The sequence below is a fragment of the Piliocolobus tephrosceles genome, chromosome Y (genome assembly GCF_002776525.5).
Source record: "Piliocolobus tephrosceles isolate RC106 chromosome Y, ASM277652v3, whole genome shotgun sequence".
In the NCBI taxonomy this organism is placed as follows: Eukaryota; Metazoa; Chordata; class Mammalia; order Primates; family Cercopithecidae; genus Piliocolobus; species Piliocolobus tephrosceles.
In genome coordinates this window covers 20,269,996-20,288,826 of record NC_045456.1, presented here as the reverse complement: position 1 = coordinate 20,288,826, position 18,831 = coordinate 20,269,996, and the positions used below count along the sequence as shown (strand labels likewise).

The 18,831-nt window shown below is 46.2% G+C and overlaps 1 protein-coding gene across 1 annotated transcript in view; it reads left to right on the top strand.

Moving 5' to 3' along the window:
• The first annotated feature begins 615 nt into the window (after positions 1-615).
• The window catches only part of LOC116418601 (CD99 antigen-like), a 27,865-nt gene continuing 9,649 nt past the window's right edge, over positions 616-18,831 (top strand). The window contains exons 1-8 of the mRNA XM_031935003.1: positions 616-760; positions 1,469-1,501; positions 4,490-4,537; positions 6,201-6,245; positions 6,894-6,962; positions 9,149-9,196; positions 9,845-9,895; positions 13,170-13,283. Coding sequence (XP_031790863.1) covers positions 616-760; positions 1,469-1,501; positions 4,490-4,537; positions 6,201-6,245; positions 6,894-6,962; positions 9,149-9,196; positions 9,845-9,895; positions 13,170-13,283 — 553 coding nt within the window. The remainder of the gene's footprint in view (positions 761-1,468; positions 1,502-4,489; positions 4,538-6,200; positions 6,246-6,893; positions 6,963-9,148; positions 9,197-9,844; positions 9,896-13,169; positions 13,284-18,831) is intronic.

Sequence of the window (18,831 nt, the reverse complement as noted above, 5' to 3'; positions counted from 1 at the left end):
GCACACACCTACACATGCACACACAAACCCACAAATGCACACACCTATACATGCACACACAAACACACCTACACATATACACACATTGACACATGCACACACATGCGTGCAACCGCACACATGCACATGAAAAACACATACACACTACATCCGCCTACACATACACACACAAACCCGCATATACATGCACTTACACATATGCATACATAACACCTACACATCTGCACACAGAACCCACACATACATGTAACTATCCATAGGCACACAGAAGCACCTACACACTATGCACACCTGCATATGCACACACAAACCTACATGAACATGCACCGACACATATGCACACAGAAAACACTGACACACTGCGCACACATACACAGACACAAACCCACAAAATGCACCTCCACAGTTACACGAAACACGCCCACACATATGCACATATGCAAACCCACTCATACACACACCTGTATATATGCACATACAACACATACATACACATATACACACACAGAACCCACCTACACACCCCATACATGCACACAAAACCCACAAATACATACATTTGCACTGCAAATGCCCAAATATACATGCACACGCACACACACAGCCCTGTGACATATGCATGCACACTTCGTTTATACACACAGGAGCATAGCCCGGTCGTTTGCACCTGCTGTGGAACTGGACACACTTCTGTTGTTCACAGGGCTCCCGCGGGTTGTTCTTGGACCCCTGAGCACCCACCGCCAGGTGCTTCCTGACGGTTGAGAGATGTTGTACGCTTTTGGTGCTGAGGAGTGGGGATGTTGACGATTATCCTAACTCTTCCTCCAGTTAACCAAACAATCCAAGTCGACTTTTCCAAATTTTCCTGAATTTGGCTTTTCTTCAGTGCACCAGAGATGGCCACGTTGAAGTAGCATTGAAATTCTTGTAATTAAAAACTGTAGAAACAGGATAGCCTATCAATAATTGAGCATGACAGTTTCCTCATCCTGTGAGATTCCATGAGATTTTTTTTTTTAATGCATAGTGCATGTGTCTTTCTGGGTTGTCTAGTGTGTCTACTATATTTTGGTTTGTAATTACAGGAAAGTTGCCAATAAAAAATGGAGAATTTTGTTCCCCATGTTCTTTTCAGTACATATTCAAAATTGTTACTCCTCTGTTTCAAAGGAACTGCCTTTTAAGAATAATACACAAAATGATCACGTTTTCCCACTATTTTAATTTCTATTAAGTTCGAAGGTCATTGTTTCTTTAAAACCTAGGCTAACATATTCTTACTTTTAGGCATGAAAGTGAATATTTAGAATGAAAAGAGAAATCACAGCACCTTGTAAATTTTTTTACGTTGCTGTTTTAAATGTCACAAAAGTCAAGAAAATCACCTATCATTTTTTATCTCTATAATTTTCAAATTTATTTTTATTTTTCTTGTTTCTAAGTTGACTCTTTTTTTCCCTCTTAGATGATGGTTTCGATTTATCTGATGCCCTTCCTGGTGAGTAACAACATCAATTTTTAAAATCCTGTCAATATTTTATGTTAACATAATAAGTACAGGCATATCCCAGACATTTCCGGCTCGGTTCTAGAACACCGCAGTACCAGAAGTCATAGCAATTTCTGGCTTCCCAGTACATATAAATGTTATGTTTACTCTTAACTGTTGTCTATTAAGTATGCAATAGCATTGCTTCTAAAAACAGAATACTCTAATTGAAAATAACTTATTGCTAAAAAATGCAGATACAGAGACAGGAAGTGGGGCATGTGCTGTTGGAAAAAATGATGCCGAGAGTCTGGCTTGGCTCAGAGTTGCTGCAGACCTTCCGTTTGTAAAACATACAGTATTTGCAAAGCACCTTAAGGCAAAGTGCAGTGAAGGAGGTCCGCCTGTCTGTGTCCACCTGCCTTATTATAAAAACTAGATTCATAGATGACAAAGAAAAGCAAGATGCCCTCGTTAAGATAAACAAACCACCCTGGTGGAATAATTCACACTCCTGTGATGGTCAAAGCCGAGCGAAAACTTACCAGGTGCTTGGGGAAGGGGCTAGAGGTGGTGAGCAAATGGAGGTCCCCCTGGAGAGAGGGGCGTCCAGTCCTGGCGTCCTCCCTCTCGAAATCGGCACCCGCTCTCTCCATGGGGCCACTCCATCCTTTTTCTGCAGCTCTTCCTGTCTCCCGCTCCTCACCCAGAGCCCTCGGTGAAGGGTATGGGAAAAGGAATTGAAGGAATCTGTCTTATCACTCTATCTGCTTCTGGGTCTTGTCATCCCTTTATATTTGTTTTCTGGGGCTGCCATAAAAAGGTACCACCAACTGGGGGCTTAAACCACAGGGATTTACCATCTTCCAGACCGGGACAACGCAAGTCTGAGATCAAGGTGTAGACAGACCCATGCTCCCTCTAGGGAGCTCTAGGGGAAGGTCCTTCCTGCCTTTCCCAGCTCCTGGGGACTCCAGGTGTCCCTGGGCTTGTGGCCGCATCACTCCAGTCTCTGCCTCCTTCTCCATGGGGCCTCCTCCTCTGTGTCTCTGTCTCCTTGTCTTTCTTTTACAAGGACACTTGTGATTGGGTTTAGGGCCACCATACTCCAGGATAACCTCATCTCAAGATCCTTCTCAAGCACATCTGCAAAGACCCTATTTCCAAATAAAGTCTCAATACCAGGTTCTAGGTTTAGGATGTAGATATGTCTTTTGGGGGAACCACTGCTCAATCCACTGCAGTTATATCCAGTTCTTTCTGGTGGCTATAGGGGAGGATCCTTCCTGCCTCTCCCAGCTTTTGAGGGCTGCAGGCGTCCCTGTGCTTGTGGCCGCATCACTCTAGGCTCTGCCTTTGTCTACACTGGTCTCTTCCCTGTGTCTCCATGTATCCAAATTTCCTTCTTATAAGGGCACCAGTCATTAGGACCTATCCTAATCTGTTATAACCTCGTCTTAACTAATTACAACGGCAAAGACCCTGTTTCCAAATAAGAGCACCTATTGAGGTTTGGGGTGGATGTGGATTTTGGAGGAATGCTCTTCAACCCAGGACAGCCCTCTTCAGTTTTTTTTTTTTAGATGGAGTCTCTCTCTGTCGCCCAGGCTAGAGCGCAGTGGCGCGATCTTGGCTCACTGCAACCTCCACCTCCCAGGTTCAAGTGATTCTCCTGCCTCCACCTCCCAGGTAGCTGGGATTACAGGCATGCACCACCATGCCTGGCTAGTTTTTGTATTTTCAGTAGAGATGGGGTTTCACCACGTTGGTCAGGCTGGTCTCAAACTCCTGACCTCGTGATCTGCCCACCTTTGCCTCCCAAAGTGCTGGGATTACAGGCATGAGCCACTAAGCTTGGCCACCCTCTTCGCTTTATGTTTTACTTTTTTTTTTTTTTTTTGAGACACTGTCTCACTGTGTTGCTCAGGTTGGAGTGCCGTGGTGGGATCTTGGCTCACTGCAGCCTTGACCATCTGAGCTCGAGGAGTCCTCCCGCCTCAGCCTGCCAAAGTGCTGAGGTGTGAAAGGATTGCAGACGTGAGCCACTGCGCGTGCCAGCTTTTAATTTTATGTCCTGTGGTGCAATGCCGATGGTTTGAGAGAAACAGTGCTAATGGGGATCATCTCTTTCCTGATCACCTACCCCTTCTTGGCCCTTGGGAACAGGTGTTCACTGCAGTGGGAGGTGCCCTTAGTCTTAGAACCTCCACCAGATTTGCCTGCTTGACTTCCATTCCCAGAGGGGGCAGCCTAGGCAGAGGCCTGATGGAGCCAAAAGTGTGTTTCATATGAGAAATGTGAACAGCCTTTCAACCATCAATCCGGTGTCTCCTTCTCATGCACAGATCTTGGGCTCTGAAAGGGCAGTTTTTCTCCTAACTTTGCCATTCTCCTGCCTTCCTGGCTTACATCTCGGTCACAGTCCCATTGAATGTCAAGAAGTGGAGAAGGGCTGGGCACTGTGGCTCATGCCTGTCATCCCAGCACTTTGGGAGGCTGAGGTGGGTGGATCACCTGAGGTCAGGAGTTCGAGACCAGCCTGGCCAAAATGGTGAAACCCCATCTCTAGTAAAAATACAAAAAATTAGCCGGAAGTGATGGCATGCGCGTGTAAACCCAGCTACTCGGGAGGCTGAGGCGGGAGAATTGCTTGAACCCAGGAGGCAGAGGTTGCGGTGAGTGGAGACCATACCATTGCACTCCAGCCTGGGTGACAGAGCAACACTTGGTCTCAAAAAAAAAAAAAAAAAAAAAAAAAAAGTGGAGAAGGGGCCCCTGGTCTCTGTGGAAACCATGGCCGGTAGCAGCCTCTGTGCCTGTCTTCTGGGCTCAAGAGCCATCCGGTAAAGCTCAGCCCACTTGCGCTGGTGAGAAAAAGCAATGCTAAAAACATTCTCCAACTGTTTCCAAGAAAATGAAACAGCCTTAACCACAAAAGAGTTAACACTTGTTTTCCCAGCTGCAACTTTTACTGACTAAAATGTCTTCTCTCTTTAGACAATAAAGACAAGAAACCCACTGCAACGCCCAAGAAGCCCAGTGCTGGTGAGAAGGACTTGTTTCTAGTATGCAAAATAAAAACAAATCATTTTCTCTCACAGCAGGACGGGACTTCGGCAACTAGAAAGAAGAGAGAAGTGATTGGAGTGCTCCGGGTGGAGTCTGGTTAATGCTGGAATTGTGTTAGGTTGTGGACTTGCATCTAGTGATTCCAGGGAGAGAATGGTTGCTGATGTGAAATGTTTTGGGGTCATTGGGACAGTATCTCCGGGTGCTTTTATTCTAAGGATCTGAGTTACTCTGTCTTTAGATTTTCTTCCCCCCCACCCCCTTTTTTTTTTTTCTGAGATGGCGTCTCTTTCTTTCTTTCTTGTCTCCCAGGCTGGAGTGCAGTAGTGTGATCTTGGCTCACTGCAACCTCCGTCTCCCGGGTTCGAGTGATTCTCCTGCCTCAGCTGCCTCAGTAGCTGGGACTGCAGGCACCAGCCACCACACCTGGCTAATTGTTGTATTTTTAGTCAAGATGAGGTTTCACTGTGTTGGCCAGGCTGGTCTCGAACTCCTGACTTCAGGCAATTGGCCTCCCAAAGTGCTGGGATTATGGGCGTGAGCCACCACACCTGGTCTTTGTCTTTAGATTTCTGCTTCCTGGGAGAGAAAGCATTTGGTGCTGAGACCTCCCCTACCTCATCTCTCAACATGTGGGCACACACCTCATTTGTTCTCAGTGCTGTTCTTTCAAACAAAAGTCAGAAACAAAAATCAGAAACAAGGGCCACGTGATGGAATTGCCCAAGGGTTAACCCCACTGGTGGATAAACAGAGTAAAAATGATGCCCAAACTTACGGCATCACTGTCTTGTCTTAGCACTTCTGAGTTTTCTAATATAAAACATTAATAGCTCCACTTCATTATTGCACTTCCTGTCTAGAGTGTCAGCTCATGAGCAAAGGGACCCCGTGTCCCCAGATCCTTGAACTATGCAATCGTGCAGACAGCACCCAATGAGTAGGTGTTGAACGTCTGGATTTGTACTATTACAGTCTCCTTGAGGAAGGGACTGGAAATTCCCATACGTGACTCAGGATGGCTCAGTACGTGCTGTTGGGTGGATGCCAGCAACCATTCCTCCATCTTAGTTGGGTTTTCAAAATCATTCTTCATACTAGAAGACAAGATCTGAGGCCATGGTGAATTGTCACGTCCATTGCAGAGCACATGTGGGTTGCCAGAGCCGCATTTTAGACACCCTCTAGCCTAAATCTGATCACAGTCATCTGTCCCCTTCTCTTAGGGTCTGCCTTTCCAAAGTTGTTAGGGACCTGGGAGGAGAAGATGATGGGATGGGGAGTCAACAGGAGAAAATCATGTGCAGGCAGAATTGGAATTTCACCTTGGTCCAGGCAACACAATTCATTTATAAATTACTTTGTTTCTGTCTCTCTCTCCCCTGCCCCTCCTCTGAGAGCTTCTCTCCTAGCTCTTTGTCTCTCTGTGTCTCTCTTTGTTTTTTACTCTTTTTGTCTGAGAGAATAGTGATGTAAAAATGGTCAGGAATTCACTTTTTCTAATGAGATCCAGGTCAAGCTGATATTCAGAAAAGTATTCAGGAATGTGGGGCTGTGGTGTTTTTTCGATATGTTCACGGTCATTCCTTCCTCGTTTCTCTCTGAAATTTGGTATTAACTGCTTTTTTCCCTCTTTTAGGGGATGACTTTGACTTAGGAGATGCTGTTGTTGATGGAGGAAATGGTGAGTATTATCCTTTAATCTCTTCTGCTGCTGGCCTGCTTATTATCACCCAATTATGATCATTTCAGAGAGAATTCTCCCATTTAAATTATAAAGGGAGCCAGCTTTCACAGTGGAAACCGAGGGAATAGGTGTGTTGGTTTGTTCTTGCTGTTGTCGTTGGGTTTTTCTTTACAACCAGTACATGTGCCTTTATTTTAAAACTGTTACAGCCTTTGGAAGGACATGAGACAAATGTGCCTACCCTGGCCAGGGCTGGCCTCACGAGCATGTGACCTGTGCAGTGGCACAGGACCCCATGGAATGTGGGTTTGACATGGGCACCATACTGGTTTACTGTTCTGGTGCCTGCATCTTAGAATACTTAATAGAATTTGAAAAATGGGTCCCACCTTTTTATTTTGGCCCCAGAAATTCTGCAGCTGGTGTGGATACCCGCTTTAATTTTTATTGAACATACTTGAAATTAAGAACTGTGGCTCAAAGTTGATGGGAGGAAATTGGCAGGAGGCTGTGTGTACGGGTATCCCCACCAGGACAAAGGCCAAGGTCCAATTTCTGTTGAGGGAACCATCTGTATGTAAACTGATGTTTCATTTTCTTTACTGCAAGGCACTTATAATTGCAATTCTCATCTTTCACAAACAGACGACCCACCACCACCGAACCCACCCAAGCCGAAGCCAAATCCAAACCCCGACCAGGCTGGTTCCTCTGGTAAGAGTCTCTGACCCCGTGGGCTATCTCCATGTTGTTCAGAATTCAGTGATATTTATGTCAGCAGAGAGGAGGTGATTTCAGCTGAGTGTGTGCTTACTGTTGACTGCCTGTGCAGTGTAATGCCCCTGTTCATGAAGTGGAAAATATACCTTTCAAAAATAGATATTCAGCTTGGATTTTATTTTTAGTTTGCTTTTTCTTTTTTTTTTTTTGAGACAGAGTCTTGCTCTGTCACCCAGGCTGGAGTGCAGTGGTGCCATCTTGGCTCACTGCAACCTCCACCTACTGGGTTCAAGTGATTCTCCTGCATCAGCCTCCTGAGTAGCTGGAATTACAGGCGCACGCTGCCATGCCCAGCTAATTTTTGTATGTTTAGTAGAGTCAGGGTTTTGCTGTGTTGGCCAGGCTGGTCTCGAACTCCTGACCTCAAGTGATCCGCCCACCTTGGCCTCCCGAAAGTGCTGGGATTACAGATATGAGCCACTGTGCCTGGCCTAGTTAGCTACTTTTACTTCCAGGTTCCATCTTATGGAACTTCTAAAAAATTGAGTACAAGAATTTAAATATAGACTTGATAAAGAGAAAAGTATTGGCATGCACATTCCTTATGGAGAAGTTAGTGTGTTTTAAATCTTTTTGCCCTTAAATATTTAAGAAAAAAAATATTTTCTGACATATTACAGCATTTTCAGTGTAATTTGAATAGCACCATGTTTTCTTTTTAGCTGAATGATTGTCGAAAGTTTATGTGCTTAGGATTTTTTTTTTTTTACATATTTAATTTTTAACACAGAAATATATTAATGATGTTCACATCTTGTTGACGTTTTGATGACGATTAGTGCTAGTATTTTATGTATCTTTTTTTTTTTGAGGCAGGGTCTCACTCTGTTGTCCAGGCTAGAGTACAGTGGTGTGATCATATTAAACATAAGAGCATACCACAGCCTCCAATGCCTGGGCTAGAAAGATCCCCCTGCCTCAGTCTTTCAAGTAGCTGGGGCTACAGGCACACAGCACCGTGACCAATTAGTTTTTTCATTTTTTGTAGAGATGGGGTCTCAGTATGTTGCCCAGGCTGGTCTGAAACTCCTGGCCTCAAGCAATCCTCTTGCCTCAGCGTCCCAAATCTCTTGAGATTACAGGCATGAGCCACCTCACCCAGCCTATATATTAATCTAAATGAAATAAATTTTAAGCAAAGTTCCAAGTCTTTTGTTTATACTGCGTTGTAACATTACTTTTTGCTTACTGATATTCCATGAACACTTTTTCATGTCACATAATCATTTCTATCGTATGACTTTTACCGATAATCATGTACTATTACATACTACATATATAATTATGTATTTCCTTTAATTCTGAAAATGTTGTGTTTCTTCTGGCATTTTAGAATTATGAATTAACAAAGCAAATCTGAGTCAACTCTATGCACTATTTTTATTCCTTCGAATAAATTTCTAACGTTCAAATTGTTTAGATCAATGTGTATGAGTACTTGTATAGCTTTTGACCTGGTTTTTAATTTGCTGCAGAATTTTAGCAATTTATTTTGATGCCGGGGTGTGTGCAAATGTCCCTGTCTTCACACCATCTCCAATATTAGTTATCACCTAGGAAACCTTTGCAAATAGTGTGAAATGTTCTGTCAACTTTCTCCTGGTTTCATGACTTTACTTCTAAAATTTTAAAAAAAACAACCTGCATCCATTGGCCGTGGGTACTTCTTATTTTGTGTATTGTATGCTTTGCCTTTTATTCTTACATTCTGATATGACATTATTGATTTATAAACCTTCTTCATTTATTTACAGACACTAAATATTGCCAGCATGCAATATTATGCTCACGTTTTTCCACTTCATTTATGGTTTTTGTTTTGTTTTGTTTTGAGACTGAGTTTAGCTCTTGTTGCCCAGGCTGGAGTGCAGTGGCGCCATCTTGGCTCACTGCAGCCTCCACCTCCAGGGTTCAAGTGATTCTCCTGCCTCATCCTCCCAAGTAGCTGGGATTACGTGTGCCTGTCACCACACCCAGCTAATTTTTATATTCTTAGTAGAGATGGGGTTTCACTATGTTGATAAACAGGCTGGTTTTCCTGAGTTTCTCCTTTATTCTAAGACATGAAGACCCTTGGAGGAGTTCCAGGTTGACAGATGATGCTGTATTTTCTTTCCTAGGTAGCTTCTCAGATGCTGACCTTGCGGATGGTGTTTCAGGTGGAGAAGGTACAGTTACCTTGTTTTCTGTCTCTTTTCTCTCTCCATCCCATGATGCCCACCTGCTCTGCAGAATCACTGCAGGGTCTAAACTCTCAGCCCTCTGTGAACTCACAGTGAAATGTTCAGTCATCTCTGGGAACTGCCCATTTGCTGAGGCTTCAAGGATGTGGGAAGTAAAGGCTGCCCCATAGAGGGTCGGTTCTGGGAGAAGAGTTCAGGGCCCAGGCAGCTGCCCCACTTTTCTGAGGGACAGTGCCTGTTGAACAGGCCCTTTTCACCACCTCCTCACCCATCCATTCACCTGTGTATTCTTGCGGATAGCTAGTGTTGTTTCAGCTTCGTTTTATTGGGCTGTTTTCTGTAATTTAAGGGATGTGAATATTAAAGCCCGAAGAATAAAGAGATAATGCCTGGGAGTGCAGGTTCTCAGAGTACCCCTGGAGTGTAACAGGCAGCACCCCAGCTCTGTAGCTGGGTAACATGCACCCCTAGAGTGTAATAGGCAGGACTCCAGCTCTGTAGCTGGGTAACATGTACCCCTGTAGAGTGTAAGAAGCAGGACCCCAGCCTCTTCACGGTCCTGGCTGTGAATTTTTCCTTGATCCCGAATCTTCCAGGTGCAGATTTTCAGCAGACATTGCTTTTGTGTTGCAGGAAAAGGAGGCAGTGATGGTGGAGGAAGCCACTGGAAAGAAGGGGAGGAGGGTAGGTGCACCTGGCTTCTGCCGTCTTTCTTCTTGTCTCTCCCACGTGGTGATGAGGAGGGGAAGCAGAATGTCTGAGAGCTGGTGGACTACACTGGCATTGGCCTCCTGAAGCTATTGGCAGGAGACACGGGTGTTCTGTGCCAAGTGCTCCCAAGTGGTATAGCCGCAGAGGTCCCCCCAGCAAACCAGCCCTGCTCCAGGTGCCCACGTGACCCAGATTTTACATTTGGTCATCTGCCCATGATGCTCTGGCTGGCGATCTGACCCCTACATCATGCTTAGCCTCGTCCTTGTGTTTACTAAAGCTCCTACACTCACCCTAACGATCAGAAGCTTGTGACGCGGGATCCTCGGTTGCGCTTGGCCCTTGAGAACGTCAGGGACCAGGTGGGAGGTGGGAATGTGGATCGCTCCCACCCTGGCCGTAACAGGCATTGTGTTCTCCATGAAAGTGCCGGTGATGTATCTCCTGTCTCCTTTTTCATAACCTTTTCCCTTAGATGGGACAAGAAAATAACCACAGAAAGAATTCCTTTTAGAACTGTAAAGACAAAAAAATGAGGTAAGAGAAAGAGAAAGTAGGGAGGAAGGAAGGAGGGAAGGAGGGATGGAGAGAGCGAAGGAAGGAGGAAAGAAGGGAAGAAGGAAGGAAGGGAGGGAAGGGAGGAGGAAGGGAGGAGGAAGGGAGGGAGGGAAGGGAAAGAGGGGAGGGACGGAGGGAAAGAAGGAAAGCAGGAGAAGGGAGGAGGAAAGGAAGGAAGGAATGAAGGAGAAGGGAGGAAAGGAAGGAAGGAGAGAGGGAAACAGAAGAAAAGGAGGAAAAGAAGGAAAGAGGGAAGGAGAGAGGAGAGACAGAAGAGAGGGAGGGGCGAGGACAATAGCTTCGTATTTTAGTATCTCATATCTCTAAAATTCTCAGGGACTTTGCTTCTAGCAAAATGCCTGGTTTTAAGCAACTTCTTTGGCAGAAGAGATACTAATTTGGCCAAAGATTTTAACACCTGTTTGCCATTTTAATCACTGATAAAATGTGAATTCTTAAAATACGCAACGAATGTTTGTGGAAAAAGAAAAGTGCGTAGTCTACCCTTGTTTTAGGTAGTTATTATTTTTATGGATACAGTTCTTGAATTCTGGGCTTTCTTTGAAGAGGCAGTAATCTGTCTGTAGCTCTCACCTGGGACTACAAGGTCATTAAAAAAATAGCTAAGAAAACCCATGCCTGGCATGTTTATGTCAGGCCGTCGCTCTTGGCCTTCTGGAGAGTTCATGTTTACTGTGCCACTTCATCAGGGAGGGGTAGTTAAGCTTGAAAAATCTTTCCAAGACATGACTGTGTCCTGCACATATTAAAGACTGGCCAAGTGAACACACCACCCACAGACCATGTTTGGAGCCAGTGTTTTTGCTGAAAGTCAGACAATTCTCCTTCCCCGTTATGGAGAAGATTCTATCTGGAGAAGGGTCCTCTAAAGCTCACATCGGGCATTTGGAATTAAGAATCTCTTCATCGGCTGGGCGCCGTGGCTTACACCTGTCATCCCAGCACTTTGGGAGGCTAAGGCAGGAGGATCGCTTGAGGCCAAGAGTTCGAAATCAGCCTGGCCAACATAGTGAAACCCCTTCTCTACAAAAAAAATACAAAAATTAGGCCAGGTGTGGTGGCTCACGCCTGTAATCCCAGCACTTCGGGAGGCCAAGGCAGGTGGATCACTTGAGGTCAGGAGTTTGAGACCAGCCTGGTTAACATGGTGAAACCCCATCTCTACAAAAAATACAAAAATTAGCAGGGCGTGTAGCATGCACCTATAGTCCCAGCTACTCGGGAGGCACAAGAATTGCTTGAACCCAGGAGGCAGAGGCTGCAGTGAGCTGAAATCGTGCCACTGCACTCCAGCCTGGGTGACAAAGTAAGACTGCATTTCAAAAAAAAATTAGCCAGTGGTGGTGGCACACATCTGTAATCCCAGCTACTTGGGAGACTGAGGCAGGAGACTAGCTGGAACCCGGGACGCAGAGGTTGCAGTGAGCCGAGACTGCACCATTGCACTCCAGCCTGGGCAACATAACAAGACTCTGTCTCCCAAAAACAAAAAAGAATTATTGCTGGAATGACATTTAAAAAAAAATAGGCTGGGTGTGGTGGCTCATGCATGTAATCCCAGCATTTTGGGAGGCCTAGGCCGGCAGGTTGCTTTGGGCTGGGAGTTCGAGATCAGACTGGGCAACATAGCAAGACCCCAATTCTATAAAACCACAATAATTAACCAGACATGGTGGTGCACACCTGTAGTCCCAGCTACTCAGAAGGCTGAAGTGGGAGGATCTCATGAGCCCAAGAGTTCAAGACTGTGGTGAGCTATGATTGCATCATGGCACTGCAGCCTGTTTGACAGAGCAAGAACCCATCTCAAAATAATAAACAATAATAATAATAAATAGAGATGGATTTAAAATATTTGCATTGAAACCCAAAGCTGTTTTCAGGGGGTGAAAAAGGAACATTCTAACGATACAGAACGCTATGGCAAAGTACCAAGCATTGCAGGTCTTTGCTGCTTCATCTTCTGCCCCTACCTGGGCTCTTTCCTCCAGGTTTGATGTCCAGCTCTCTCTTTTTTGTTTTGTTTTGAGATGGTAAATTGCTCTGTCACCCAGGCTGGAGTGCAGTGGCACGATCTCGGCTCACTGCAACCTCCGCCTCCCGGGTTCAAGTGATTCTCTTGCCTCAGCCTCCTGAGTAGCTGGGATTAAAGGCGCCCACCCCTACTCCCAGCTAAATTTTGTATTTTTTGTAGAGACAGGTTTTACCATGTTGACCAGGCTGGTCTCGAACTCCTGACCTCAGGCGATCCACCCATCCGCCCACCTTGGCCTCCCAAAGTGCTGGGATTACAGGCGTGAGCCATTGCGCCCAGACCCAGCTCTCTCCTTCCATCGGTCTTTGTCTTTCTTTGTCTCTGCCTTGGTTCTGCTGAGCTGCTTCCTGTACCTCGCTGGCCTCTCTTCATGTCTCTTTTCTCCCTGCTCCAATCCCTCCACGGTCCGACCAGGTCTGCCCAGCACGACTGGCGATGGGAGGCTGTGCCTTGCTTTGCCTTCCTGTGTACCATTCTCAGGTGCTCCCTTTGCAAATCGGTCAGCTCAGGTGACTGAGATGTTCTTAGGATCTTGGTGCTCTCTGACTGACTGTCTCTGCCAGCCACTGCTCCCTGGGATCTTCTCTGCACCATGCGTGTCTCAGTCATGATGCTGTGTGCTTCCTCCTGTAGCGGACGCCCCAGGTGTGATCCCCGGGATTGTGGGGGCCGTCGTGGTCGCCGTGGCCGGAGCCATCTCTAGCTTCATTGCTTACCAGAAAAAGAAGCTGTGCTTCAAAGAAAACGGTAAGGCTCGCTCCGCTGGTGCCGCTCCTTCATGCCTTGCTGATTGGAAAACTGTGCTTTCTTTAAAAGGCAGAAACCAAATCCGGGCTGGCACGAAACAGGTGCACGATGGCTGATGGTTTGTGAAACCGCTAAAACTTTGGAGTCGGACCTTCTGGCTTTGATTCCAGGGCTGTTCTGCCTTGTGTTTCGTTGTGTGAAAGTTCACAAGTTCCTCACTGCTGCAGTGCTTGGGTTTTTTATGTCTACAGAGTGGGAAATTGTTGGTACATACGCGGAGGAATTGTTGCAGGGGCTAGAGACAGTCCTGCAGGAAAGCCTCCACAAGTTTCCCTGCAGAGAGCAAAGGTGGAAGACACTTAGCTCTGATGATTCCTGCCTTGTTATTTATAATCAATGTCATCATTAGGAGGAGAGCCGTGAGGAGGGGACTGCCACGGTCCTTTCTTCACCCAGGAGAGTTAAGTTAAAACCCAGCACAAGGCCGGACACAGTGGCTGACAGCTGTAATCCCAGCACTTTGGGAAGCCGAGATGGGTAGATCATGAAGTCAGGAGATCGAGACCATCCTGGCTAACATGGTGAAACCCCGTCTCTACTAAACATACAAAAAATTACCGGGCGTGGTGGCGGCGCCTGTAGTCCCAGCTACTCGGGAGGCTGAGGCAGGAGAATGGCGGGAACCCAGGAGGCAGAGCTTGCAGTGAGCCGAGATTGCGCCACTGGGCTCCAGCCTGGGCGACAGAGCGAGACTCCATCTCAAAAAACAAAACAAAAACCAGCACTGCGGATTCCCTTTCTGTTAGTACTGAAAACCTACAAGCACCCAGGACCTGGGAAGTTTCTTGGGTCGGGACTAAAATTTACAGGGGAATTAGGAGGAGCACGTACTCACCATTGCAGTCCTCCTAGGCCAGTCAGCAGGCTCTTTGGGATCTCGTATTCAAAAGTCCCTAAATCATTTAGGATCCGCCGTGAAGTTGGGAAGTAAACCCTGCTATTTGGAACACAGCTAACGTGCATGCATCACTGGGCAGTTGTATTTAGCTCTGGCCTCCCTCTTACATGACCAAGCAGTGTGGTTTGCAGGGATCTCATCGACCGGGAACAGCTACTCTTATTTTTTATCTTTTTTCTTGAGGCAGAGTTTTGCTTTGTTGCCCAGGCTGGAGTGCAGTGGCGCGATCTCGGCTCACTGCGTCCTCCAGCCCCCCAGGTTCAAGAGATTCTCCTGCCTCAGCCTCCTGAGTAGCTGGGATTATAGGCGCCCGCCACCACGCCCAGCTAATTTTTGTATTTTTAGTAGAGACCGGGTCTCACCATGTTGGCCGGGCTGGTCTCCAACTCCTGAACTCAAGTGATCCACCTGCCTCAGCCTTCCAAAGTGCTGGGATTACAGGTGTGAGGCACCACACCCGGCCAACAACTACTGTTTTATGGAGGAGCCCCTGGGGTTCTTCACGCCTCTGGGTGTCTGAACGTCTCACCCTACTTAGGTCTTAAGTCCTGACTCATTCTTGGTCACTGATGTCATCCACCCAAAGCACTGCTTCCTGAAGATTTCAGGGAGATTCCTAGAACATTTGAATAGATGCTGGTATGGACAGAGTTAGACCGTAGGGGTGGAGTTTCCCCATAATCTCCCATCATTCCAGCATTTGACATCCACAGACATGATTTAGAGTGTAAAATGGAGAGTCCTAAACAGCTTTCAGGTCTCCAGACTTTAAATGAGCTGCTGGTATTTATATCCCCATTCTTGCTGTGGGGTTTTGGGCAGTGTGTGGAAGACAGTTGCCTCCTACCTGGTGGGTGGACTACTGGGAATGGTGTTTGGTTGTTTGTTTGTTTGTTTGTTTGTTTGTTTGTTTATTGAGATAAAGTCTCAGTCTGTCACCCAGGCTGGAATGCAATGGCTCCATTGCGGCTCACTGCAACCTCCACCTCCCGGGTTCTCCCACCTCAGCCTCCCGAGTAGCTGGGATTACAGTTGCACACCACCACGCACGGCTAATTTTTGTTTTTTTAGTAGAGATAGAGTTTCATTAGGTTGGTCAGGCTGGTCTCGAACTCCTGACCTTGGGTGATCCGCCCGCCATGACCTCCCGAAGTGCTGGGATTGCAGGCATGAGCCACCGTGCCCAGCTGGTGTTTGGCTGATTGAATGGCAGTGTTGAGTGGGGCCCAGATGGACAGATTACCACCTTCAAGGAGATGCCTATAAGAGACCTACAATTAGAACCACGTTGGAAAAAAGCAAACAACAAAACATTCTTCTCGCCTCTTGCTGCTTCTAGAAGTAGCAGAGAGGTTAAAACAGTAGGGACACAATGGAAGGGAATTTGTGTTTCCTTTTCAATGACATTTCTTTTTCTTTTCTGAAACTGTTCAACTCACAACATAATATTCAACCAGAAGGTAAGAAAGGCTTGTTTGCCAGAACAGGATGTGTAATATTCTAGATGTTTTATTTCAAACTCTCGGTTTTTTTTTTTTTTTTTTTTTTTGAGACGGAGTGTCGCTCTGTCACCCCGAGTGGAATGCAGTGGCGCAATCTCGGCTCACTGCAACCTCTGCCTCCTGGGTTCAAGCAATTCTCCTGCCTCAGCCTCCCAAGTAGCTGAGATTACAGGTGTGCATCACCACACCCGGCTAATTTTTGTATTCTTAGTAGAGACGGGGTTTCACCAGGTTGAACACACTGGTCTGGAACTCCTGACCTCAGGTGATCCCCCCACCTTGGCCTCCGAAAGTGCTGGGATTATAGGCGTGAGTCAAAGCACCTGGCCTCTAGCTCTTTTCTAGAATCACAGATAATTGTTGAACACTTTCGCATTAAACTACAAAATCTCTGATTGATGATTCTCGGAAAATCTTTGGGTCAACCCAAATTGGATTCATGAGTTACAAAGGATATTTATTACCTTGTGTGTGCAGTCTTAGGAACTTTTGGGATCTTGTAATGCTATTTCATATTCACATCCTGTATTAGTCTGTTTTCACACTGCTATGAAGAACTGCCTAAGACTGGGTAATTCATGAAGGAAAGAGGTTTAATTGATTCACAGTTCAGCATGGGCGGGGAGGCCTCAGTAAACTTACAATCATGGCAGAAGGGGACGCAATGCACCATCCCATTGTCATGAGAACAGCATGGGGGAACCTCCGCCATGATTCAGTGACCCCCACCTGGTCTCTCTCTTGACACGTGGGGATTATGGGAATTACAATTCAAGATGAGGTTTGGGTGGAGACACAGAGCCTCACCATATCACATCCCAAGACGCACAAACTTGGGAAAGCACCCAGGGGGCTTAATGGGCTTGATTTTGTCAAAAATTTGGAAATAGAGTTGGGAAAAGGAAAAACAATATTTCCTCTGCCTTATCCGCTCCCCCCCCGCCCGGGTCTTGGTCTTGGGTGGGAGCATTATCCTCATTTATTGCAGGAGGTGGGGCAGGCATGAACAGTGAAAGCTCTCACTGAGTAGAAACAATTTTCCTAGATTTTTCAAGAACAAAAGCAAATGTGTCCCAGCCTGGTGGCCCACACCTGTAATCCCAGCACTTTGGGAGTCCGAGGAAAGAGGATTGCGTGAGCCCAGGAGTTCAAGATCAGCTTGGGCAACATAGCAAACCTCGTCTCTACAAAAAATGTAAAACATTAGCTGGCCATGCTTGCCTATGCCTGTGGTCCCAACTACTCTGGAGGCTGAGGCATGAGGATTGCTTGAGCCCAGGAATTGGAGGCTGCAGTAAGCCATGATTGCACCACTGCACTCCAGCCTGGACGACAGACAGAGACCCTGTCTCTAGATATAAAAATAACTTTTTTTTTTGAGATGGAGTCTCTCTGTGTCACCCAGGCTGGAGTGCAATGGCGCGATCTCAGCTCACTGCAGCCTCTGCCTCCCGGGTTCAAGCGACTCTCCTGCCTCAGCCTCCCGAGCACCTGGGACTACAGGCGCGTGCCACCATGCCCAGCTAATTTTTCATATTTTTAGTAGAGACAGGGTTTCACCGTGTTAGCCAGGATGGTCTTGATCTCCTGACCTCATGATCTGCCTGCCTCGGCCTCCCAAAGTGCTGGGATTATAGGCGTGAGCCACTGTGCCCGGCCCCCAAAATAATTTTTTTTAAGAAAGCATCCTTTCTGAAGAATTGGCTCGGGGGAGTCCAAGATTCACTTTGTACTACTGAGATGCTAGGGTAATTTTCTTCTAATATTTTCCATAAGTCTTTTATTCTGATGCCAAATTAACAGAAGGTCCAACTTTCAATTCCTGGTTTGCTTTCTAGTTGTCCAGGGATTGATTTTCTTGGCCTTTTGTAAATGCACAAATCAAAGGACTAAAAAGAAAATAAATAAAGCATAATAAGAGAAGCAAGAGATGGTGAAACCCCATCTTTACTAAAAATACAAAAATTAGCTGTGCCTGCTTGTGGGTGCCTATAATCCCAGCCACTTAGGAGGCTGAGACAGTGAATTGCTTGAACCTGGGAGGCGAAGGTTGCCGTGAGCCAAGATTGTGCCACTGTACTCCAGCCTGGACAACAGAGCGAGACTCTTGTCTCAAAAAAAAAAGAAAAGAAAGAAAAAAAGAAAACGAAAACAAGGCACTATTCTATAAATACCAAGACCCTGCCTCGAAAGAGGACTTTTCCAACTGCATCCACTCACATCTTGGTTTTTATACCTAAATTATAAAATGAGTTTAATGTTTATCTCAGTGACACAGTTTTATTAGTAGATAGGGAATTGTGATGTTGGATCGAGGTATCCGGAAGACGAAAGATGTCAGAGCCCTCAGCCTCTGTGGCAGGATTTTGCTTTATGGGTTTGATTTCTGGGATGGTGATTTTGAGATCTTGCAACCCCATAGGTTTGTGGGGAGCTTGGAGATTTCATAAGAAGGATGTGAGTATAGCATGCCCTAGTCCTTCAAGAAACCATGGGCCGGGCACAGTGGCTCATACTTGTAATCCCAGCACTTTGGGAGGCTGAGGCAGGCGGATCGCCTGAGGTCAGGAGTTCGAGACCATCCTGGCCAACATGGTGAAATCCCGGCTTTACTAAAAATACAAAAATTAGCCAGGCATGGTGGCGCACACATGTAATCCCAGGTGCTTGGGAGACTGAGGCAGGAGAATCGCTTGAACCTGGGAGGCAGAGGTTGCAGTGAGCCAAGATTGAGCCACTGCACTCCAACCTGGGGACAAGAGTGAGACTTTATCTCCGAAAAAGAAAAGAAAAGAAAAGAAACCATGCCCAGTTTTGGGGATACCGTTACAGACTCATTTTCCAGGACTGTGTCATTGCATTGAAATTTGCGGTGTTTGTTAAATTTACATTAAAATTAGTCCCAGGCAAGTGGGTAGACAGGTGAGTCTTCCGCATCTTTCCAACAAGGAGATGCCGTCATCAAATCCCGTAGCTTGATATAGATTTATCGAGAAGCTTTGCAGTGTTATGTTTTGGGGCTCACGGATTAGAAACTCCTTGTGGAATCAGACGGCTCTGTTATATGTTGGTTCAAAGCTAACTGCGG